This window comes from Acomys russatus, chromosome 29 (assembly GCF_903995435.1).
Source record: "Acomys russatus chromosome 29, mAcoRus1.1, whole genome shotgun sequence".
Classification (NCBI taxonomy): Eukaryota; Metazoa; Chordata; class Mammalia; order Rodentia; family Muridae; genus Acomys; species Acomys russatus.
Genome location: NC_067165.1, coordinates 38699518 through 38723706, shown reverse-complemented (window position 1 = coordinate 38723706; position 24189 = coordinate 38699518). Strand labels below are relative to the sequence as shown.

Here is a 24189-nt window from a genome sequence, read left to right as displayed (position 1 = left end):
GGCATTATACCTGATGCTGTCGGTGTGCATTCTTGGAAGAATTAGTAACGGAGAAGAAAGTTTATTTTTATTGAGAGTCAGATTCACATAACAGAAAGCTAACCGTTTCAGACTGAACAGTTGGTTGTATTTAGTACATTTTTTGGTGCTGCTGACTGTCATTTTGCTAATTTCACCAAAAAAAATTTTGTCGTCCCTAAAAGAACCTCCATTGGCACTCGCACTTACTCCTCACTCTGCCCTCCTCCCAGACCTCAGCAACCACTAATCTGCTTCCTGTTCCTGTGGGCTTGGCTAGCTGGGTAGTCCCCCAGTTGGGATCACCTCAGCGACCTTCTGGGGCTGGCAGTGTAAGGCTTTGAGTCCAGCCATATCTCAGCTTGTGACTCTGCTCTCATGAAATGTGTTCAGTCTGTGTGAGCCTGAGAAATGCTCTGTGCTGTGTCCCTGCCTGCCTGTCCATCTGTGGGCAGGCGTCTCAGCTGCTCGTCCAACTTTCTGCAGACTTTGTTCTCCAATGCTGTGTGTAGATTGTCTTTTTCTTTTTTTGATGGTACCATTTAAAGAACAAAAGTTTTCCATTTCAATGAAATCTAATTTGTTGAATTTCATTATGCTTTTGATGTCCAGATGACTAATTTTTAACTGAGCTCATCAGTACATTTTTGTAATAGTAAGGCTTGATGGGAACAGGCAAGTGAACTAAATTAAACACCATTCAAGAACTGTGTGTGTACTACGGGGTGAGAGGCTGGAGGGTGCGTGCCTCAGTGGCATAGTACTTTATTATCAAGCCTTAAATTCCCAGGTTCAGATCCCAGTTCTTATATGGAAAGCTAAGTGCGATGCGCAGTGATTGTAAGCCAGCATTGTGGGCAGAGATGGGCAGACCCAGGGTCTTGCTGGCCAGCAAACCTAAGCTGAGACAGTAAGCCCCAGGTCCAGTACGAGAGCGCATCTCAAAATCAGGTTGAGGGTGATAAAGGCAGACTCCCAGTGTGGACCTCTGGCCTCCAGTGCACACACAGGTGAGTTTATCCACCCATCACAGACATCCCCCAACACCCTACACAAAGGACAGTAATAAAAAAACACCCCACGCTGAACCAGGCAGCAACATTCCATAAAGCTTGGGATTTTTAAGCCGTTGGGAAGCACCACAGGCTTGAGCTGGGGAAGGTGGCTGTTGGCCCATCGGATTCTTTTCACCCTAAAAGGACTTCCATTTTCCTGAGGAGACTTGGGAGTGTGATGCTGCCGATGTTCTACCTGACAGCAGAGCAGAGCTGTTCTCTTGGGACATCTGCTTGCTTTTGCCACACCCCCTTAAAGACTTATGGCTAGTGGTATCTTGTCTTAGTTTTGTGCCACTGAAATTATGAGGAAAAGGAAAATGTCAGAGTTTTGTGTTCTCACAAAACAGTCTTGAGCTGTGCAGGGGGAAAGGCGGCTCTCTGCCTGTGTCCTTTCTGGTTTTGCTTCTGTATTTCTTGTTTTTTGTTTGTCTGTTTGTTTTGTTTGTCTATTTGTAGCCTGGGTTCTCTTCCTACTTTAGTTCCTGGGTGCTGCGACTACATCGCGGGCCCAATTTTCTTGTTCTTTAATAGAGACTTATGCTTTGCTCTATGTGTGTACTTGTGTGTGTGCGTGTGCACTCATTTATTTCATCTTAGTTTGCAGGAGGGAAAAGGAAGGCCTGTGACTTCCCACAAAGCAGTCACTTGTGCAGAACTTGTCTTGGATGTGTCCCCAAAGACGCAGAGAGTCATCCTAAAAAAGAAGGTAAGCGCCCAGAGGCTCAGCTAGTCCTGCATCTGACAGTCTAGGTAGTGGGCTGGGAGCCCTGGAGGCTCTGGGTCCATGTTCCCACCGTGCTCAGCATGCTGGCTGCTGACTCCCAAGCCTGCTCACTCCCGACTCCTTCTGGAGAGAAGATAGCCCTGAAGCCATGGTCTGTGGGTTTGGTTATTTTGTTGTTCTCTTCTATCATGTCTCTTATCCCCTCAAATTAAGCTAAATGAAAATGTCACACTGACAGGGCCCCCTTCCATGTTCTCTGAGTTAGCATGAGAAGAACAAGGCACACCTGTGAGTATCGGGAAACATTTCTGTTAGCCAGTCTAGATTTGGAGGGAAAAGCAGCAAAATTTGGTCCAAGAGCTTGTAAATGACAGGAAGAGTGGTGATAGGATAAATAGTTGAAGTGAAGGACTGCAGAGGTAAGGGACAGAGATGCTGCAGCTGACATTCTCAGGGGAGGAAGACACTGAGTCGGTGTAGTTCAAAGGCTACAGTTCAAGGAGCCCTGATGGAGGGCTGGGTTTGCGCTAACATGTCCCCACATGTACGGTGAGCTAGCTTGTTTGTAATGGGTTTCATGTTGAGGCTATGCAGATCCGGATAGACTTCTAATAGTCATGGGCCACTCTAGACACATTCAGCCCCGTGGACTTCTTCCTCCCTTCCTCAGTCTCACCTAAAGGTTTAGGGAAGAGGAAGAGGAAGAAGGCACCCCAGGAATGATGATACATCTCCTCCTCCCTTTTTTGTTTTTCTGTTTTTTTGGTTTTTTTTTTTTTTTTTTTTTTTTTTGGAGACAGGGTTTCTCTGTGTAGCCTTGGCTGTCCTGGACTTGCTTTGTAGACCAGGCTGGCCTCGAACTCACAGATACCTACCTGCCTCTGCCTCCCTGAGTGTTGTGTGCCACTGTGCCAGCAGTGTCTCCAATTTCTGATTGTTTCTAGCTTGGGATAGGTATGCCTACGTGGGCCAGCTTCTTTCCCTGGTCTACGAGGCCTTGCCTTAGCCTGTGGCATCTGAAGTGCTTCCTGTGTTGGCTGGTGCTGTGGGCAGATGTGAACACAGGCAAGGCTGTGGGAGCTACCTGTGGAGACTGAGGCTGACTTTGATCTCACGGGTGTGGCAGCAGCTCCAGCAGCAGGACTGGGTGCTGGTCTCAGTTTGGGGCTGGTTTTCCCACTCCTCCTGAGCCACAATTCCTTACTGACTTCCTGGGGGTTGTAAAGGAAGTGAAGCATCTAAGACAATGTACATGGGCGTTGTGTCAGCAGTGGGGGTGGGTGTAACAGCATAGCACACAGTTATGAAGCCACAGCTGAGCCAGGTCACACTGAGCACTTGTGTTTATTACATTTGCCACAGAGCTGAAGAGGTAGTTTAGTTTGCCTCTTTGACAGGTCAGGAAGCAGGCTCTGAGAGCGTTTGCTCCTCTGTGTGCCTGGGCCTAAAACCCTGGCATTTTGACTCTGATATTCACATAACCTCTAGCTGTAGCTATAGCTGTAGAGCACTGCCCAGGTGAGGATTATAAATGCAAAAACTACCTTTCCGACATGTGAGCCTGGGAGTGAGTTAGGAGGAGCCAGGACTGTCCACTGCTATGGTGTTAAGAGTGTGTGACCTGAGAGTTGCAGCGTGGGGAGAGGGGTCTCTGCAATGGGGTGTGTGGGCTGTGGTGGGGAGGCAGCAGTACAGAACAGTTCAGTGCGCTGTGGAATTGGACAGGTCCAATTGGTCCCACTGCTCACTGGTTCTGACAGCATGGGGAAATGGCTGCTTCTCCCCAAGCTATAACTTCCTCACCTTTAAGGACAGTGACAGCATGTACCTCATTGGGTTGTTTTCAGAGTTGGATGAGTTACTGTACCTAAGTCCCTTAGACCAAGGCCTGACCTGCAGCAGATTCTCAATAAGTGTTAATACCTATAATATACAGCGGTTTAAATAAAGTCCTTTGACTGACTGGAAGCCTGACTACACTATTTATATAGTCTAGCAAAGAAGATGCATTGAAAAGTAGAAACAAACAGCCAAAAATAACCTTTAAAAACATCCAAGTTAATCCTTGGTTATAATCAACTTGTTAACTGTTGAGACCACGGCACTGAAAGGAGTGAGGGCTGCTGCTGTCCCTGCTTTAGCAAGTTACAGGAATGCCAGAGACAGGTGCTGCTTTGCGTGTATTCTTGGTATAATTAGACTTTCCTCTGGACTAAAGACATCTGAAGTCACCACACAGAACAGTGGAAGTCATGGCAGTATAGCTAGGTAGGAGATTGCCCAGTCATTGGCTGATGATTTTTTTTTTTAAGGGAAAATACTAGGTGTATAAATTATAAATTTTTCTTTAAATTGTTTGTACATGTGCATGTCTGTGTATATATGTCATATATACGCACTTATCAGTATATTGCCCATGGAATCTAGAAAAGCTCATCACATTACCACCGGGAGCTGGCGTCACAAGCAGTTGTGGGTCACTGCCTGGTGAGGGTGCAGGAGGTAAACTTGGGTCCCCTGCTAGAGCACATGGGCTCTTAGCCATGAAGCCGTCTCTCCAGCCCCTGCTTCGGGACTTCGGTGTATGGGCCTGAGATTGCGTCCCAGGTGTCATTGTGGAAGGCAAGAACTAACTCCTGAGAATTGTCCTTAGACTTCCACACAGTGTGCGCCAACATGCACATGCTGGCACCCCACACATCTCATACACATATACATATAGCCAAATAAGATTTAAAAAAATGAAAAAAGTACACATGCTTGACCTAAGTAGAAATTCACAATAACGAGCTCTCTAGTTAAGTCTTTCTATGACGTGGGAAACATCTAAGTCCAGCTGCACCTGGAGAACCTCCTTGGCCCTTAGGAAGCTTGTGAGGGACAGAACTGGCTGTGGCCTCATCTTTGTGTATCTGCCCATCAGGAACCAGGAAAGCGCTCTCAGCTCTGGAGGATGACGGGGGCAGGAATGCTGGCCCATGAGGGCTCTGCGGTTCCCCACAACCCCAACAAGCCCTCAGCCACACGCTCCATCGAGGGGTCTGCCATCCTGGATATTGCTGGCCTGGCCGCGGTGACAGACAACAGGTAATTTGCTGGGTAACTTCTGAGCTATGTTCGTTGCCTTCAAATTCAGACTGAAGCCGGGCACGGTGGCACATGCCTTTAATCCTAGCACTCAGGAGGCAGAGGCAGGCGGATTGCTGTGAGTTCGAGGCCAGCCTGGTCTACAAAGTGAGTCCAGGACAGCCAGCCAGAATTACAAGAGAAACCCTGTCTCGAAAAACCAAAAAAAGAAAATAATAATAATAATAATAATAATAATAATAATAATAATAATAATTCAGACTCAAGAAATTTGCCCCTCAAAACAAGAGTTCTGTAAACCATTATGAGAATTCATATTTTATTTTATATTTTTTTCCTTAATGGCTGATGCCTATCATTTAATTTTAAAATGTATTGTGACAGTACCCATGCACATGTTAAGAAAGATGAGAAAATAGGATCCTTTATAAAAAACGAACACCTGTTTTGCTGAAAAGCTCAGTCTACCCTTACCCTCTAGAAGTGAGCAGTCTACCTTCTGAAGCTTTCTGAGTCTTTCAGGAAGAACTGAATTAGCAGCACTGTTCAGACCTGGTTTTGACCAGTAACTCTGGACAGTTTACATGAGTTACATTAGCTTCCGTAAGTCACTTTGTTTACCTATGTATTAGTTTCTCCACACAATCAGTATTTGTTTTCAATTGGTACCTTATTTATTTCCAAAACTGTGTAAGTTAAGACAGAGAGTACAGTATTTAGAAATGGAACAGGAGAGACTGTTGAGAAGATTTTCACCCTTCAGCAGATAGCCCCTCCCAGACGGCAAGATGGCGTCCTGCGAGACTGCAACAGATGGGCTTTGTTGCTTTGACTTGCTCATGCCAAGGCTCATCTATGATGGCCATCACATTGCAGGGCGGGGGTGCTGGAAGGCGGAGGGACAGAACCTCAGGTTCTCCTGAGGCATTTCCCAGAGGTCTCACTGTGTGTCTCTGTCCAGATATGAGCCTCTGATGCTGAGAAAGCCAGACCGCAGGCGCAGCACAACACAGACCTGGAGCTTCCGCGAAGGAAAATTGACCTGTGGCTTGCACGGGCTGGTTGTTCAGGTCAGTTGCTTTGACACCCTCAGTTGCAGCTCCCAGGGTCAAAACAAAGCCTCACCGAGGTTGTGCATGATGAAATATTTGATGGGAAAAATTAATCAGGGAACAGTCCTGTCTAGTCACTCCATTTTGTTAAAGGTAGTCAAGAAACTTCTGCTGTGCATCTGTCTTTCTACGTGGGCAATGCTGTTTTCTTTCTTTCTTTCTTTCTTTTTTTGAGATGTATTTTAGTTTAAAATACGTTCTTTTTTTTTTTTTTTTTTTTTTTTTTGGTTTTTTCGAGACAGGGTTTCTCTGTGTAGCCTTGGCTATCCTGGACTCACTTTGTAGACCAGGCTGGCCTCGAACTCACAGCGATCCGCCTGCCTCTGCCTCCTGAGTGCTGGGATTAAAGGCGTGCGCCACCACGCCCGGCTTTTAAAATACGTTCTTTTTTTTTTTTTTTTAATAATTTTTTTTTAATTAATTTATTCTTGTTACATCTCAATGTTTATCCCATCCCTTGTATCCTCCCATTCCTCCCCCCCCCCCATTTTCTCATTATTGCCCTCCCCTATGACTGTTCCTGAGGGGGATTACCTCCCCCTATATATTCTCATAGGGTATCAAGTCTCTTCTTGGCTACTTGCTGTCCTGCCTCTGAGTGCCACCAGGTCTCCCCCTCCAGCGGACATGGTCAAATGTGAGGCACCAGAGTACGTGAGAAAGTCGTATCACACTCTCCACTCAACTGTGGAGAATATTCTGACCATTGGCTAGATCTGGGAAGGGGTTTAAAGTTTACCTCCTGTATTGTCCTTGGCTGGTGCCTTAGTTTGAGCGGGACCCCTGGGCCCAAATCTGCCTATCATATTGTTCTACTTGTAGATTTCTAGGACCCTCTGTATCCTTTTATTTTGCTGTTCTCCCATGCGTCTCTCATTTAGAGTCCCAATAGGATGCCTTCCCCTCTGTCCCAGTTTCCTGGTAAGTGGGGATTAAAGACCTCAACATAAAACCAGAGACACTAAGCCACTTAGAAGAAAAAGTGGGAAAGAGCCTGGAACATATTGGCACAGGAGACAACTTCCTGAACAGAACACCAACGGCCCAGGCCTTAATGTCAACCATTAATAAATGGGACCTCATGAGGTTGAGAAGCTTCTGTAAGGCAGGAGACATTGTCAAGAGAACAAAGCGACAGCCTACAGACTGGGAAAAAATCTTCACCAACCCTACATCTGACAAAGGTCTAATATCCAAAATATATAAAGAACTCAAGAAATTAAACACCACCAAACCGAATAACCCAATTGAGAAATGGGGCTTGGAACTAAACAGAGAATTCTCAACAGAGGAGTATCAAATGGCTGAGAAACACTTAAAGAAATGCTCAACCTCCTTAGTCATCAGGGAAATGCAAATCAAAACAACTCTGAGATTCCATCTTACACCCATCAGAATGGCTAAGATCAAAAATTCAAGCGACACCACATGCTGGCGAGGATGTGGGGAGAGAGGAACACTCCTTCATTGCTGGTGGGAATGCAAACTAGTACAGCCACTTTGGAAATCTATCTGGTGCTATCTCAGAAAACTGGGAATAGGACTTCCTCAAGACCCAGCTATCCACTCCTTGGAATATACCCAGAAGATGCTCCAGCACACAACAAGAAAATTTGCTCAACCATGTTCATAGCAGCCTTATTCATAATAGCCAGAACATGGAAACAGCCTAAGTGTCCCTCAGTAGAAGAATGGATAAAGAAACTGTGGTACATATACACTATGGAATACTACTCAGCTATTAAAATACGTTCTTAATTGAAATAGAATTACATCACTTTCCCCCTTCGCTCTCCTGCCTCCAGCCCCTCCTAGAGGCCCTTCAGTCCCTTCCCATGCTCCCCCAACCTTCAAGTTGATAGCCTCTTTTTCTTAGATTATTATCATTACATGCATATATACATATGTATGCACAAGCGTATATAAATGGAACCTGCTGAGTCTATTTTGGGTTTTTTGTGTTTGTACTTTAAGGGGTGACCACTCTGCACTGAATAACTGATATACATGACATCACTGGGAGAGGCCAATTCTCTTTCTCCCTGCAGTCATTAGTTGCCTGTAATTCTTTGTCTACAGATGGGACCCCACAACACTTTGCCCTTCCGTGTTGACAAGTTCATTGATATTGCCGTTGTTCCCATCCTGTTTATGCAGCCATTTCTAGAGAGACTGTTTCTTAGCACGATTCGTGATATTTTGGCATTTATAAATTTTTCTACTCCCACAGTTCCTGCATGTATGACTCAAAATTGATTTTATTTTATTTATGTATATATTTGTGCAACTGTGTGTGGGTATGTGTACAGGAGAGTGCAGGTACCTGCAGAGTCCAGAAGAGGGTGCCATACTCTTTAGAGCTGGAGCTATAGATCGTTGTATGCTACTTGATGTGGTGCTGGGAATGGAACTTGGGTCCCCTGCAAGAGCAGCATGCACTCTTAACCACCCAACCATTTCTCCAGCTCCGTAGGATGTGTTCTTGAAGGTGACAGATCAACTGTTATAAGTAGATGTCCTGATTGATGGCTTTTTTCTTCTCTTCTTGGTTTCTCTGAAAAATTTCCCCTGATGACATACATTACCTCTGTACTTTTTAAAAGAAGGAAAAAAAAGTATCCTTTAAAAGCCTAACACTGAGATAGGTAGGTTAGTTTGAGATCCTGAAAGCTACAATAGTCTTTTGTAAAGTGTTGGAGCAGGTCGGTGTTGTACACTGACGCCCTTGTCATCGTTATCACTTTCTTCCTCTTCCTCCACCTTCTCCTTCTTGTACCCTTCTCTTTCTATTTAACTTTGAGATTATATTGTAATTACATCGCTTTTCCCTTTCAACTTTTCAAACCCTCCCATAACCTCCTCACTTGCTTTTTTAAATTCATGCCTTTTTTTTTTTTTTTTTAATTGTTAAATAAGTTTTCTTTTTGTTATTTGTAAGAAAATGTTTTCAGGACTGACCGTTTGGTATTATATAGCCAATGTTTTTGATTTTGCTTATTGCTACATTCTTAATGGTATCAAAATTAGCATTTTTGTTGTAGCAAATGTGACCGTCAAGACTGCTAGACAGTTTTTCTTTGTCTTCAACTCAACTGGTCTGTGACACAATAAATTTCCATAAGAAAATATGTATTTGAGAAACTGTCAGGTTTTTGGGTTTCTGCCCTTTCTTTCTTCAGGCTAGGTGTGGGCCCCTGCCTCTGAGGTGAGCAGGTGGGAGGGTAGCTTGGAGGACTAAGCACACAGTAGAGCACCACAGTGACTACCCACCATGGCACTGATGCAGAGCTCAGCAGTCCAGCGTCAGGCCCTCCCTGGTGGAGTCAGGCTGTCTTCTCATGGTGGTGTGTATAGCCGTGAGAAGCCTCTTCTGTTCGGTGAGATTTATTTTCTTTACCTCTGTGGCCCTGAGCTTTTCTCTTCAAAGGCCAGCTGCTTACTTATGCGCAGCTCACATCTGGAGTGGATTTGGATTTTCAATTAGCAATACAATTCAGACTTCTAGAGGCAAAAGAAGGCTTGTTATAATTGGTGGGTTCCGGGTCTGACCCTGACTTTACTTCTAGTTTTTTTTTAAAAAGCCCATGTAATTCCAATTTTCGTGGAGCATTTTCCTCCCTCCCAAACCCCTTTTCAGTATTTGTAGTTTCCTGTATTGTCCACCACTTCTTTGCTGTGAGTGTGTTTTGGTTAGGGACTTGGGCTTGTTTCGTTCCTATGCTGGCTACAGCAATAGAAGGAAGGCTCACAAATGCTTCTGACCTGCCCTTTCCAGGTTATGTATATGCTTTCTAAACTTCGCTTTATGAAAGGCTTTCCTTGTATTAAAACCTGTCCCGTATGGCTTTTCATCACTCAGCATTTAAAATGAATGAAGATGGGTGGGCATGGTGGTGCATACCTACAATTCCACCAGGAGACGATACGTTTGAAGTTGCCCAGGCAACAGAGCAAGGCCCTGTCCTGAAAACCAAGACGAAGAAAAATGACTGAAATTTTCATTCTTTTTCATCTATGGTGTGTCCCCTTGGGACTTGCTCTGTAGACTTGCTCTTCATGTGAGGAACGCAGCAGGACTATGACATTTTCCAAAGGCTTGTCAAACTGTGTCCCATCACTGTGTTACAGTTCAGAAGTGGCACGACTGGGGACTACTTAGTTGTTTTGCTGTCTGAGTAAGGGAAGCTTTTGCCCTGGGACTGGCTTTTTAATTGGAAAGCTGAGTGAATTAATGATCAGTTCTATAATATTTGAGTTTGTTAGGCAAACCCCAAAGAAACAAAGCCGGCTTTGGCTACATAATAAACTTATTTTCAGTGATTGAAGTTTATTATAAGGTGGAGTAAAACCAATCCACTATGTTTGGGGGGTTACCTCTTACTGTGTGTGCATGTAACGTTCATGTTAATGAAGTAAACTTACCTTGCTGTTATACACAGTCCTAACCTCCTTCTTCTTTTTTTTAATCTACAAGACTAACAAATTGTGACTTCCCAAAGGAGGAGTTTAACTCATTTGTCTCCCAGGTGGCATGTTGAGTTGTCTAAGTCTGTGCTTTGACCTTTTCTTGTATATCTTTACTTTGGTGTCGTTTAGGCCAAAGGAGGGCTTTCTGGCTTGTTTGATGGAGCTGAAGTTGTTCTCGGTCCCGACTCATCAGTAGAGCTGTTGGGGCCAGTTCCACCCGAACAACAGTTTATTAACCAAAAAATGAGGCCTGGTTCTGGAATGTTGTCCATCAGAGTCATCCCAGATGGACCAACGCGAGCACTCCAGGTAAGAATCTAAAGGGCTGACACACCCCAAGCCCTTCGCTTCCCACCCGCATGGTCAGCCATTTAACACATATTTATTTTAATATAGTCACATGCTGCATGTGGACTGTGCTGTCCTCATTTGTAAGAAAGGGCTGAGCCTCCATTACAAACTTGTGTGGGAGCTAGAGTGGGAGTGGGTATAAATATAAAGATAAGCAAAACCTAGGGCCTGGAGAGGTGGCTCAGCGGTTAAGAGCACTGGCTGTTCTTGCAGAGGACCCGGGTTCAATTCCCAGCAACCACATGGTAGCTCATGCCTGTCTGTAACCCCAGTTCCTGGGGATCTGACACACACAGACAACATGAAGGTACAACACCAACGCACATAGAATAAAAATAAATAAATCATTAAAAAAAAACAAACAAACCGATAAGCAAAGTCTAAAACTGCTTAGGAATTAACCAGGCATGGAGGTGGCTGCTCATACTCAGCATTCAGGAGGCTGAGGCTACGCCAGAAGGCCCTTCTCTCCAATGTATGAGAATTTAAAAAGATAAGACTAATGCGTACTGGTATTCTCAGCACAGTTGACTATAATACTCATTTTTAAAAATGATTGATGTACAGCCACTCATGAGAAGAGGGGGGCTTATTTAGCCAGACAAGTGCTGTGTCATGAAGGGAGAGTGAGGGTGGACAGAGGGACTATGCTCTGAGGCCAAGGGAGCTTCCTACAAGACATGATGCTCGAGCCAGCACTAAGTTAGCAAGAAGAGTGAACCTAGCAGAGAGGGAAAGGCCCAGGGGCCTTGGCTTCTTGGTCTTGCTCACACAGAGGTCATTTACTGAGCAGCCATTAGGCACAGGCAGCCTTTCAGTTACTAAGCATGTGACAATGGGCTGACAGTCTGAAATTCGTTTTCAGTTTATCTTAGGGACATAGAGAGCTGATGAGTGATAAGCATAGTAAGTTATTGAATTGGGGTTCACTAGAGGAACAGAACTTCTAAAATGAATATAGGTGTGGATATTAAAAGGGGGTTTATTGGAGTGGCCCATAGGCTGTGGCCCAGCTAGTCTAGCAGTGGCTGTTAAGCCACAAGGCTGATGCCTCAGCTGGTCAGTATACACTGGAATCCTGAAGAAGCAGGTTCTAACACCATGAAGGAGCGCCTCAGCAGCAGGCTAGATGAACTGGCCAGAGTGAGAGCCCGCAAGTGGAAAGCCAAAGCTTCCTTCTTCCGTGTCCTTTCATATAGGCTGCCACTGGCAATGGCCCAGACTCAGGATGAAGAGAGCCTTTACAGGTGTGCCCAGCTGCTTGCGTTTTAGTTAATTTTAGATATAGTCCAGTTGACAACCAGTTGAAACTAGCTATCATAGAAGCTGACTAGTGGAGAGGCTGGCACATGGCATATGGTAAAAAATAAGACCAGGGAAAGGACTGGGGCCCAGGACTGATTCATACCAATGGTAGAGTGTTTTGTCCACAGCAGGCAGGAGTCAGGGGTTGGCATGATAAGGGTTTATCTGAGATAACTAACTCATTGGTGCAATGTTGAATGGACTAGATGCAGAGCAAGCCCAGCTAAGAGGCCCTGGCATGATGATCAGAGATGGCAGCTTAGAGCAAAGTGCAGGGAGAGTGGGAGGGCGCAGAGAAGCTAATGCAAAGGAAGCTGATTGAGTGGTCAGCAACTGAGTGTGGAATAAGGCCTAAGGCAAAGGGACCCCAGAAATCTGTTCTAGGCCACGGGGGTGGAGGTGAGGATGACAAGGGGCCACATCCCTAAGCAAAAAGCAGAGCTGACTTGAGGGAACCAGAAGCTATGTTGGCTTTTGCTGAGCTAAGCTGGTCTCATGGTTCTCCGTGATGGTGTCCAAGAGCCACTGTGACTTCTGGTCTGGGGCTCAAGGCGAGATGTGCGCTGGAGGTGCAGAATCGCCAGTCATAGCGTGATAGGGAGCGGAGGGAAACAGGGCAGTGGAGGGCTTATTTACTCGTGTGAGCATCCTGATGCGGCAACGTCATGCTGCACACCATGCTCTGCAGCACGGCTTCACAGAGCCATCTGTTCATGGCAGAAGCGAGTGCACTGCGGAGGCCTGCCCATAGTGTTCAGCTGGCTAGAGGGCTGTGTCTAGATGCATGGGCACACCTGCTTCACCGTAGCCTGGCTCTTGCCCTAGCAGGCTGGGAAGCCACTAGCCTGCATGGGTTTCCTGGCCACACAGTGACTCTTGACCAACAGTTTGCGTGAAGTGGGAGCCCTTCTTTTGTTCTGTTTTGACCTCAGATAATGGACTTCTGCCAGAGGAAAAGTGAGTGTTCATCATACGAAGTGGAAGAACTTCCAGTTACAGAGCAGGAGCTGCAGAAACTGAGGAATCCAGACACACAGCAGGAGCTGGAAGTAAGTGTACCACTTTATTTATACATGTGGACATGTGTGTGGGCGTGGTACCATAGCATGTGTGAGGTCAGAGGGGAACTTGCAAGAGTCAGTTATCTCCTTCAATCTTTACCCTCTGAGCCATCTTGCTAGCCCTACACAGTAAGTTTTTTAATGCTGCAAATTAATTTTCTTGGTCACCAGTTGCTGGAGAATTTTCTCTGTGATTGTGTGAACTCTGAATGTGGGGTGCTGTTTCACTGTGTTTACTGTTACTACATGTGTGTTTATGTCATTTGAGTGATGTCTGGAGCTTAGGTAGAATCACAGAATAACATGTTGCTCTAGTGAGATGACGAAAAGGAAACTAAATGATCCAAAATTTAATAATATTTAGAGAATAAAAAAAAAAATTGATTTTTTTCCCTCCATCTGACTCAAATCCTTCCTTCTTTCTCTTTGTTTGGGCTTTGGGAAGAGAATGACAAGTTTGAGATCAGCCTAGGGAAGCATGCCTGTCAGATCTTGTTGAATGGTATTTAATCAGCTGCCCGTGTAGAGCCCTGTCAGATGCTGTGGAAGTGCACAGAATAATCTTGTGGAAGCTCACGTCCCAAACACGGAGAGAGATTCTAGAACAACCTCTCTCCTGTGCTGTGCCGCACCCTTGTGTGTTAGGTGAGGTGTCCTCCTGTCTGCTGGCAGCACTTGCGGGCTGAGGGGAAGGCTTGGCCTCCAGGGAGATGAGAACATTTGAGCCGGAAAGGTGACAGGAGAGACTTTGCCGGAGTTTTATACTCTTCCGAGTGGAGGCATCGAAAACCATCACATCTGTGAACTCCTCTGGCTACTATGAGCTCTGTTGCAAACAGTTAATGGACGGTGTTTTGTTTCCTTTCAGGTGCTTGTCCGGTTAGAAGGTGGGATTGGAGTCTCTCTAATTAACAAAGTCCCGGAAGAATTGGCCTTTGCAAGCCTCACAGGCATCAACGTCCACTACACCCAGCTGGCAGCCAGCCACATGCTGGAGCTCAGCATACAGGATGTGCAGGTACCAGGACCAGAGTGTTGTCCTAATGCTCTACATCCTCCCACATCGAGCACTTGCTGTCTAAGCACACTTTCATGTTTGGGGGAAATGTGTGTGTGTGTGTGTGTGTGTGTGTGTGTGTGTGTGTACACATGAGTGTCAGTGCCAAGGGAAGACAGAGCTGTCCTCCTGGATCCGGAGTTAGCAGTTGTGAGCCACTCACCATGGGTGCTGGAAACTATACCCAGGTCCTTTGTGAGAGCCAAAAGAGCTCTTAGCTCTTGAGCCATCTCTCCAGCCCCTGGAGGGAATATCTGACCTTCAAAAGAACCATCCTGTAAAGAGCTTCCACCCCAGTGTGTCCCATGAATTCTCTTTGTTTTTGAGACGGGGTATCACTTTGTAGCTCTGGCTGACCTATAACTTACTATATAGGACCAGACTGGCCCGGAACTCACAGAGCTCTCCTGCCTCTGCCTCTTGAGAGCTGTCATCAAAGGCATGGCCATTATGCCTGGCAATAGGCATAAAGATGAATCCCAGATACTCTAGCTGACGTAGAAGTAGTCTAGACAGCTAGTGGGGTGGCGGCTAGTGCACGCACAGTGTACGTGTGGAGGTCAGGGGGTTTATTCTCAAAGACCACAGCTCCTTAACAGCATCAGAGAACATTACCCAGCAGACAGAGAACGGTGCTGATAGAATTGCAGTCAACACAAAGTAGAGGAGAAAACCTGAAATGAAGACACGAAAAATGTGCAAGACTAGGCTTCTTAAGTAGTCTCCCAAGGAGGTAATGGTTGCTTAGACAGGCGTGACAGGACTGCACTGCGCTCTCTGTGCCACATATGAAAGTAAAACAAATAACAATGGTGTGAAGTCCGCAGGGGAGAAATGGAAGTACAGCACTGTAATTTCGTACATGACATGGTATGATGTCATTTAATGGTAGACGAACACATTGAGTTAAAAACTGTAACCCCCCCCCCAAATGATAATAGTTGTAGGTAATTAATAATGTGGAAATATATGTGCTTGATGAATCCAAGAGAAGGCAGAAAATGGGAAAGGCAACATATGGGGCACATAGCAAGATGGCAGACAAAAACTTAATGGTGCCAATTAATTGTCAGTGTGATCAGCATAGAGATGGTCAGATTGCATAAAAATGCAAGCCCTTATTGCCACCCGAAGGCACACACGTTAGTAAGGCCTGTAGTCAGCATGGAGACTGGAGGAGCATGTGCTCAGACTCAGCATGAGGTACACAGTGAGACTCTGTCTCCAGCCCCCACCATACCCCCACTTGGTAGCTAGAAAGACACAAATAGGTTAAAAGGGCCTAATGGGGGGGGGGGAACACTACACTTTAACTAGTCATGAGGAAGGAAGTAGGAGTCACATTGATTAATGTCAGAACAAAGAATATTAGCAGAGATAAAGAAGGTAATTTCCTAATGATAGGAGAATTAATTAATCAAGAGGACATGACACATGTGAACACTGATATGCCTAATCACAGACTCTAGCCTTCTGACATTGTGACACTGTGTCATCTCCAGAAGCCTCACTTGAGAACTGCGCAATTGAATTACAAAGAAAGAAACCGCAAAAAGAAAAAAGGAAAAGTCTCAGAATGTTTTAATAAGTTTACGATATCGTGTTGTGCTGCATTTGTAGCTGTCCTGGCTGCACATGGCTCAGAGCCTGAGGGTTAGACACACCTGATTAGAAGAGAGCTGGTGGTGAGATGGCTCAGTCAGTTAAGGAGCTTACGCTCAGGTCTGATGAGAGCTGGCTCCCACAGATGCTCCCTGACCTCCACGTGCAAACACCAACTACTTTTGTGCGTAGCCTGATGTATAAAGTCATAAACAAGAGACATGTCTCAAACAAGGCAAAGACTGACACCCAAGGTTGTCTCTGACCTCCACATATATGACCATGTGAGCACACGTCATATCCACCTGCGTGCATACACAGGCACAAAGGGTTAAACACAGAAAACTAGAAAGAACAAAAGAAAAACTAAACGCCTGAAATCCATCAACTAGAGTCTATAATTGCAGCAGCAAAAAAAAAAAAAAAAAAGTCAGTGAAATCAAAAGCTGTCTTTGGGGGCTGGAGAGACAGCTCAGCCTTCAGAGCTCGCAGCTGGCCAAGGTCTCTGTTCTCTCTTGTCTTGGAATGAGGGAGAAGCAGCACAGCCGTAAGAACACTGGCCTTGGCGGGGCAGGCCTATATGCACCCAGCTCTCACTGTGCAAGGGTTGTTCCACAGTTCTCCATCTGTCCACTAGGGACGCTGTGCTAAGCCTTGTGCAAGCCTCACCTCGTGCTAGGTGCTGCAGGTTGTGATCTGTGATGAGCAGCGTTTGGCACCACAGCTCTACTCACTTGATGTTTTAAGGTTTTTTTTTTTTTTTTTTTTTTTTTTTTTCAATATTTAAATTACTTTTTAGTTGGCAAATAATTATATCTATTTATTGTGCCAAAAATGAGGTTTAAATATGTATATTCTGTTGAGTGGCTATATCCACGGTGGATTGGATTATCATTAGGCTAACTTCTTAGTCATCACTAAGAGAAGTCAGCACTCATCTTAAAAAAAATCTAACTTCCCTTGTTATTTCTATTACTATGTTGTTATTGTCAGTACTATTTTTAGTTACTTTGTGCATTTATATGTGTGCGTATAGCAGATGTGCATGTGGAGGTCAGGGGGCAACTCGGGAGAATCAATTCTCTCCTTCTACCACATGGATCCTGAAGACTAAACTCAAGTCTGCAAGTGTGGCAGCAGATGCCAGTACCTGCTGAGCCATCTTGCTGGCCCTGTTGTTATTTTTGAGACAGGGACTCACTGTGTAGTGCTTTCTGGCCTTAAGTGCTCAGTTTTCCTGCTTCCACTTTCCAAGTGCTGGGATTACTGGTATGCACCAGGTTGCCCACTACTGTCACCACCACTGGTCTTGGATGAGAGTGTGCATATGCGTGTGCATGTGTGTGCACATGCCACCCTAGCTGTGAAGTGGCAGAATGGCCAGGGGACTCTGAGAGGCCTGCATAATATGAAGCACCAAAAGCAAAAAATGCTGGCTAAGCAGCTTGCCTTGTTTCTGTTGTGTTGGCCTTTCCTCCCCAGGTGGACAATCAGCTCATTGGTACCACTCAGCCCTTCCTGCTCTATGTGACGCCCCTGAGCAATGAGAACGAGGTGATTGAGACAGGCCCTGCTGTGCAAGTCAATGCGGTGAAGTTCCCCAGTAAGAGCGCGCTCACCAACATCTACAAGGTGGGCTGGTGGGGAGGCTGGGGGCGATGGCATGTAGGAGGCACACTTGCTCTCTCACGGCCTGATCACAGAGTGAGCAGCAGCACAGTGTGCGCACAGTGGTGGCTCTCAGGGCCGAGCCACACGTGGCTTTTGTTTGACATTCAGGGAAATGTTCAGAGGACCTTTTCTTGGCACCTTGTATCCTTAGTTGTGTTTTCAGTGACCTTGGTAGCACTGACCCATGGAGGCCCGAATCTTTGTTCCTGGGTGAAGCTGTATCTTGTGGGTGCTCTGGTCTATTACTAAAGGTTGAGTAGTCCAGAGAGAATTCTGGAGAACTGTGAGGAGTCTGTCCTTGGAACAGGCAGTGTGCAGTGTAATCTGCCATGCATGTACGAACAGCTGAGAGTTATGAGTGAGAAAGCTCTCTGATCTGTAGGTGCCCCCAGGTAGATGCCAGCTAGGATAGCAGCAAGCTGCAGAAGTGGGAGCTGACAGGGACCAGGCCTACCCTTGGCCCTCCCCCCACAGGCCCTACCCTCATGTAGCTTCTGTTTGCTGTTAAGGCCCCGGGATCAAGCAGAAAGGTAGCAAAGTATCCGCTGAACACATCAAGTTCCATTCACCTCTCCGGCAGAGAGAAGTGAGCCATAAATTGTCAATCATCTTATCACACAGGTAGAGAAACCCTGAGACAGGGCTTTGCTGTGTTCCCTGGGCTGCTCTGGAACTCCTGCCTCAGCCTCCTGTAGTAGCTGAACTATAGTGTCACCATGCCTGCCTACCTCACTGGGACTGGCACAAATAAAAACTGCTTTGGTTGCTTGCCTGTAAACCAAACTTCCTTTCTCTCTAGCATCTGATGGTCACGGCTCAGAAGTTCACAGTACAAATTGAGGAGAAACTGCTGCTCAAGCTACTAAGTTTCTTTGGCTACGATCAGGCAGAATCAGGTAAAGCTGATCCCTCTACACTTCTGCCTGGGGTTGGCCCACAGTCTGTTTGTAAAACCCAGGTAGTCCCTAGACAACACCAGCCTGGCTGGCTGCCTCCTAGCCTGAGCTAGCAGGCTCAGATTTGCACTTTAGCAGCTCCCTTTCCAAAATGGTTTGTTGTCTGAGTTATGTCCAGCAACGGGGCAGCCCTGATAGGGCCGTGGCATCTGCGAGTGTCCAACAACTGGCCGCTAGGAAGCAGTCCATCCTCCTCTGCGCTTTGCAGTCCTGTCTCTCTGCTCTCACGTAACAGAATGATGACAGTCATTTAGCAGACCACTTTGTTTCTGAAACCAGCTCAGGGCCAGGAGTCAGCAGTGCCTTTTTGGCAGTTGCTTTGGTTTAGTTTGAAAAACAAAAACCAGCTAACCTCAATTACTGACTTTTGACATCGGCAGCCTTGTGTCTTAATGCTATTACAAAGTTTCTCGTTGCCGGCCTCTGGAGAGGGAGTCAGATCACTATCAGAAAGCCTACATTTCTTGCAGAGCTGGAGGGACAGTTCAACTGTTGTCACTTTAGCTTTGTCATCGCAGCCCCTTCTCCTGCTGTCAGTTGACTACTCAGGGCTACAACTAAGAAGTCAGTGATGCGCAGCCCTCTTGGAAATCTCTTACAGCCTTGCACAGAGGACTTGGGCTTCTGGAAAGACCTCGTCTGCTTGTCATTGTCCTTCCTCCACTCCAGTAGCCACTTCTGTCTCCTGAGTATGGAAGGCAGGTCTCCCGTAGAGCATCCGATAGCAGCTTTGACTGGGAATGTGCTGACGTGGCTGTGAGCATCCTAATTGGTTTTCCTTCAGAGACACAGGAAGCCAGGGGGAGTCTGCTACCTGGATGGATGTGTGTGTCCTCCCGTGCAAAAAGAGTGCATTGCTGTTGTAGCCAGTGCTCCTTGTGAGTTGGCAAATAAAAACTCTGCCTTGATATCCCTGCTTCTGAGACTTGCCCTGTTCAGGGAGGATGCTGCTGGGTAGTAGGTGGGCCAGCACTTTATCAGGATCTGTATTATTCACAGCATTGTTTGTGTTGAGTGAGTCCCTTTTGGATCACAACACAGTGCTTTGGTGCGCTGTAGATTCCTTTGACCTGGACCTAGGTACTAGTGATGACAGCATTAGTTCTGGAAAGTTTGTGGCCTCTGGCTTTTCAAGGTGCTGTCTGCTGTGGGGCACAGAGTCTTGGGTAAGAACATGAAGCTAAGCTACCTTTGGATAATCGATGCAAAAGTCTGCTTTTATAGAGAAATGGCCTCTGCATGCTGTATGCATTGCTGAGCCCACCAAAAAAAAAAAAAAAAAAACTGAAAAAGCAAGATGACTACATTTTGTTTGTGTAGGTTTTTATGTGAGGTCACACATGTTTGAATCATGATGCCAACAGCTTTTGGTTTTGCTTTTTTACTTCTGTCTTTGGATCAGAAGTGGAAAAATATGATGAAAACCTCCATGAAAAGACAGCCGAGCAGGGGGGTACACCAACTCGCTACTACTTTGAGAACCTCAAGATCAGCATCCCCCAGATCAAGCTGAGTGTGTTCACCTCCAACAAGCTGCCACTGGACCTCAAGGTGAGCTGACAGCTGGCACACTGTCCTCGGGGGTGCGCGTGAGTGTTCACTTTCTCTGTCTTTCTCACGGCTTTCACTTCGTACTTCTCCTTTTATAGCTGCTCATTAGTGCATGTAATACTCTTTTTGCCTGATGTTTGGGCATAGCTTTGCTGAGGATCAAGACCTTATTTAAAAGGATAAAGCGGAATGCTGTAACACTCATCTGCTCTTTGGGTGGCTCTAGAGTTAGCGCAGAGTAGCAGAAACCTCTTCCCTGGGCTCGATCCTAATCTTTTGACCCACTGCCCAGATCTCTCTTTTCTTTTCTAAGCATGTATTTATTGTATTGACTGTCACTAGGAAGGTCTGCCACCTTTGAGGGAGACTCGGCTAAAAGCTTGCTGGGATGTGGCCTTGTACAGCTTTAGGACATATCCTTCCTATTAACCGTCTTGGTCCATAGGTGACCAGGACACCCAAGTACCATTTTCACTGTTAGTAACAAGGCATACATTAAAGAGGGGAGAGAGCTGCCATTGCAATCTGAGTCTGCCGTGTCTGGGTTCTCCACTGTGCTGTGCTGCCCTCTGGCACATAGGAGAGGAGGCTGTTAGACTGCCCCTCCTCAGTGCTGCCCTTGCTTGCTGGGTGGGGAGCTGCTGTTCATTGTTTTGTTTCTTCAGCCTGTTTAGTAGCAAAGCGGATGCTGGGAGCAGGAGTAGGGAAGGTGACTGTTGACTCTAATTCTGCCTCCTCAGACTGGCAGCCGTTGCTTCTGGTTCTTCCTTGGGCTGCGCTTGAAGACAGTTGTCTGACGACTGGCTTCCCTCCGCCCACTCTCTTTCCCCACTGGCCCATTCAGCTTGCTCTCAGAAGATCCAGGATGGCCACTCTCTCTCCGCATAGGGACATCTAGATAGCTGAAATGAGACGTGAGCCTGCTGCAGAGCTGGCTTCAGATGCCCGTGCAGGTTAGGCTGCAGGGTCGGCCTGGTGCTACCCAGGACCTTTAGCACAGCTGCATGACCCCACTGCAGTCCATTGCAGTGGTTGGGGGAGTGTGAGCTCAGTACTGCCAAATCTTCAGGTTTTCAAAGAAAAGCCTGAAGTCTGCATTTTTATGTGGAATCTCCTGGTTTTTAAATGTTGGCAACCAATTTACATTTAAAACAAAACAAAAGAAAACCCAACAAAAAACCAGCCTTGTGGGCTTGACAGAACACATGTGTGGGCCTCATGTGCCACAGCCTGCCAACTCCCAGCTTCTAAAATAGGCCGGCAGGTGATGAGAGCCTCCTGTTCTACAGAAGGCTGGGGCAGGGGTGATGGCTTCAGTGAGACAAGGGAGGGCAGCTGCATGGGGCCAGTGTCCTGAGACCAGTGGCCCAGTGCTCTCCTCTCCACCCTGCTGCTTAATCTGCCCTAATGCTGTAGTTCCCAGGAGGCTGGAGTTGCTTGTAATTAGCCTGGGAGTGAGGGGAAACCCATGGGAAAACTACTGTCTTGCTAATATCCACAAGTATCCACTTGACTTATGTGACCTTGGGATGGGTTTGTTTGATAAAGTCTGTTCCCCCAGAACACTTGGCTCTCACCCAGCAAGCCAATGCTAAGCAGTTCCTGCAAGTGGAGACTTCTTTATTTAAAATCATCCTGTTAACGAGCACAGACCCCCGCATTTCCCTCAGTGCTCCTAGCAGAAGCTCCTGGTCCCAAGTCCCATGTACAGATGCCATGCCATGTGTCCTCTGCCGTCCCAATGGTACTGACACCATATGTCCTCTGCAGTCCTGTGGTCCTGACACCATGTGTCCTCTGCAGTCCCAGTAGTACCAACACCATGTGTCCTCTGCAGTCCTGTAGTACTGACACCATGTGTCCTCTGCAGTCCTGTGGTACTGATGCCATGTGTCCTCTGCAGTCCTGTGGTACTGATGATGTGTGTACTGCAGCTCTACTGGTGCGGTGTGTACTGAAATGAAAGCTGTCCTTCATGTTGACTGTCTGCCTGGCACTCTGTTGAGGGAACATTTTTAGAGCACTGTTAAGCAGATGTCATGGCATCCCTGTGTTTTGTGCGGGATCTTGGGATTTGGACTTCTGAGTTGAGCTCTGGGCCTATGGAAGTCTCCATGTTACCATACCTTGGGTGTTCCTCCTGGAGTCTGGGATTCATAATATTCAGAGTTTCTTAACAGAGTAACAGCCCTTTACTAGGAGCTTTCAGGAAGGGCAATATGCTCTTTCTGATGAATATGGAATCACTAAAAATATGTGCTTAGGAAATGGAGCCCTCTCCCAGACCAGCAGCCATGGAAGTCTGGCTGAAAGGTAACCCTGCCTTAGTATTGAAGGAACAATTGCCTCCATTCTCTGGATTGCCCGACAGGAAAGGCTGTCAGAAATCTTGGTGGGGGTGGGGGTGGGGGTGGGGGGAGGGGCGGGGGGGGGCGGTAGGAGGATTATTCAGGTTTACACTGAGGTATAATGTAGCAGGTACAGTATCTGATGACTCCAAGGCACCCACCCTGTCCAGGTGACTCAAAGGCAGCTACATTTGCTATCTCACTGGGTTCATGAGTGACAGAAGGAAGGGCGCTAGTATTCCATTCACAGACACCGCTGCCCCTCCCTTTTCTTCCTGTTCTGCATGGAGTTTGCGTGTTAGAGATGCCATGGTCCTGTTGAAAAGCCAGGTAGCTTTCTATATGGGGTTTCTTCCAACTCCTTTAAAGATCAAGAGATAGAAGAGGGGGTCTTTAAAAGGTTTCAAAGGTGGCCCACAGCAGGCCTTTTCTCATTTAGAGCGTTGGGGCATAACAAAAGAAGGGCCTTAATTGAGCAATCTAGTTTGGAAGAAAACCCACACTTTAATGGTCAGAGTAGGAGGGTGGGGGGAAGGGGGGATTTCAAACAAAGACACTATTTAAAAAGCCTAAAACTGTCTTCTCAAAGGCTTGAAATAATTTGTTGGGAAACTTCAGACCCTTTACTTTTTCCCTCCCCTCCCTAAATAAAAACCAGATTTGTTAAAAGGAAAAAAGATCCAGTATTGTTAATTGTGTTTCAGAAAGTGCCAGAGAGGGAAGTAGCCCCATAGCTTTAAACACTGTCCCCAAAGGGAAATAGGCGAATACCCTGCCTCACATAAACAGCCTCTATGTGCCATAAATAAACCTTTAGAGAATGAATTCCAGACAGTTTTGTTTAGTGTGGGATAAACTAAGAGAGGAAAGGACCTAGCTGTGATCCGAGGCCTCCTAGACAGGTATTTCTCTTTTACCTCGATGCCGTCCCTGGGAGGTAGCAGCCCTTTCTTCTGGGAGGTGGGAGTGGATAGTTTGCTGTTTTATTAAGATCTTCTGAGTGCAGGGTTGCTTTCTGCAGAATCCATTTTACAACGGGAAACTGCTACTTGAGTAAATGGGTGTCAGTGCTGTGTCCTACTGTATGCAACTAGTCACCGAGTTCATGGGGGGCAGCCATTCCCTTTGGCTTCTTTCCCTCCTGTGCTTCTTCCACTGATTGGATCAGCCTGAAGGTGGCAGAGTAATTCATACCAACAGGCTGGCCCCATGCCTTTGCAAATAAGGGACCCCGACAGTAAATGACTAGGTGAAGACAGTTTCACTCCAGGGATGGTACTTCCTTGGTTCCAGGCTGGATGGTGTCTGTTGTGAGAGCTTGGCAGCTTGGTAGAGGTCAAAGGTCCCTGCAGCAGTTTACTGATCTTAATGTTTGGTTGCAAGGAGGAAGTTGTCTTTTGGTGGGTTTTTGTTGTTGTTGTGTTTTGTTTTAAAAGCTTTTTGGCTTAAGCATTTATCGTGCTTTCTCTTCTCTGAACTTTGGAGTTGCGTTGGTAAGACCATGTGCCCACGCTTCAGCCCCCTTCACAGCAGGCGCGGCCTTTGGCTTACTGAGGAGTTAAGCTGGCTGACTATCAGTTTCCCTGTCAGTGAGATGGGGGAAACTTGGGCATGCTCTCTGATTTCATGCCCGTGGAGACTTTGGTGGGAGGCACGGCTGAATGAACGGCAGAGGGTTTTAAGGAGAAACAGTGGACCCCTCTGGCTTGTGTGCTTTCTACCAAAGGGATAGTTGCTGTTATAAACACAGCACATTCAAGTCTGGGATCTGCTCCCGGCTAGTCATGTGACTTTAGTTACACACTTAGCATATTTTCTGTC

General features: G+C 46.4%; 1 protein-coding gene across 1 annotated transcript in view; it reads left to right on the top strand.

The window, feature by feature from the left end:
* Positions 1-24189, top strand: part of Vps13d (vacuolar protein sorting 13 homolog D) — a 227894-nt gene that overhangs the window by 126265 nt on the left and 77440 nt on the right. Inside the window, 9 exon segments of the mRNA XM_051171302.1 lie at positions 1674-1782; positions 4724-4887; positions 5849-5957; positions 10596-10775; positions 13055-13171; positions 14052-14201; positions 17325-17474; positions 18313-18409; positions 19872-20020. Of these exon segments, the coding sequence (XP_051027259.1) occupies positions 1674-1782; positions 4724-4887; positions 5849-5957; positions 10596-10775; positions 13055-13171; positions 14052-14201; positions 17325-17474; positions 18313-18409; positions 19872-20020 (1225 nt within the window).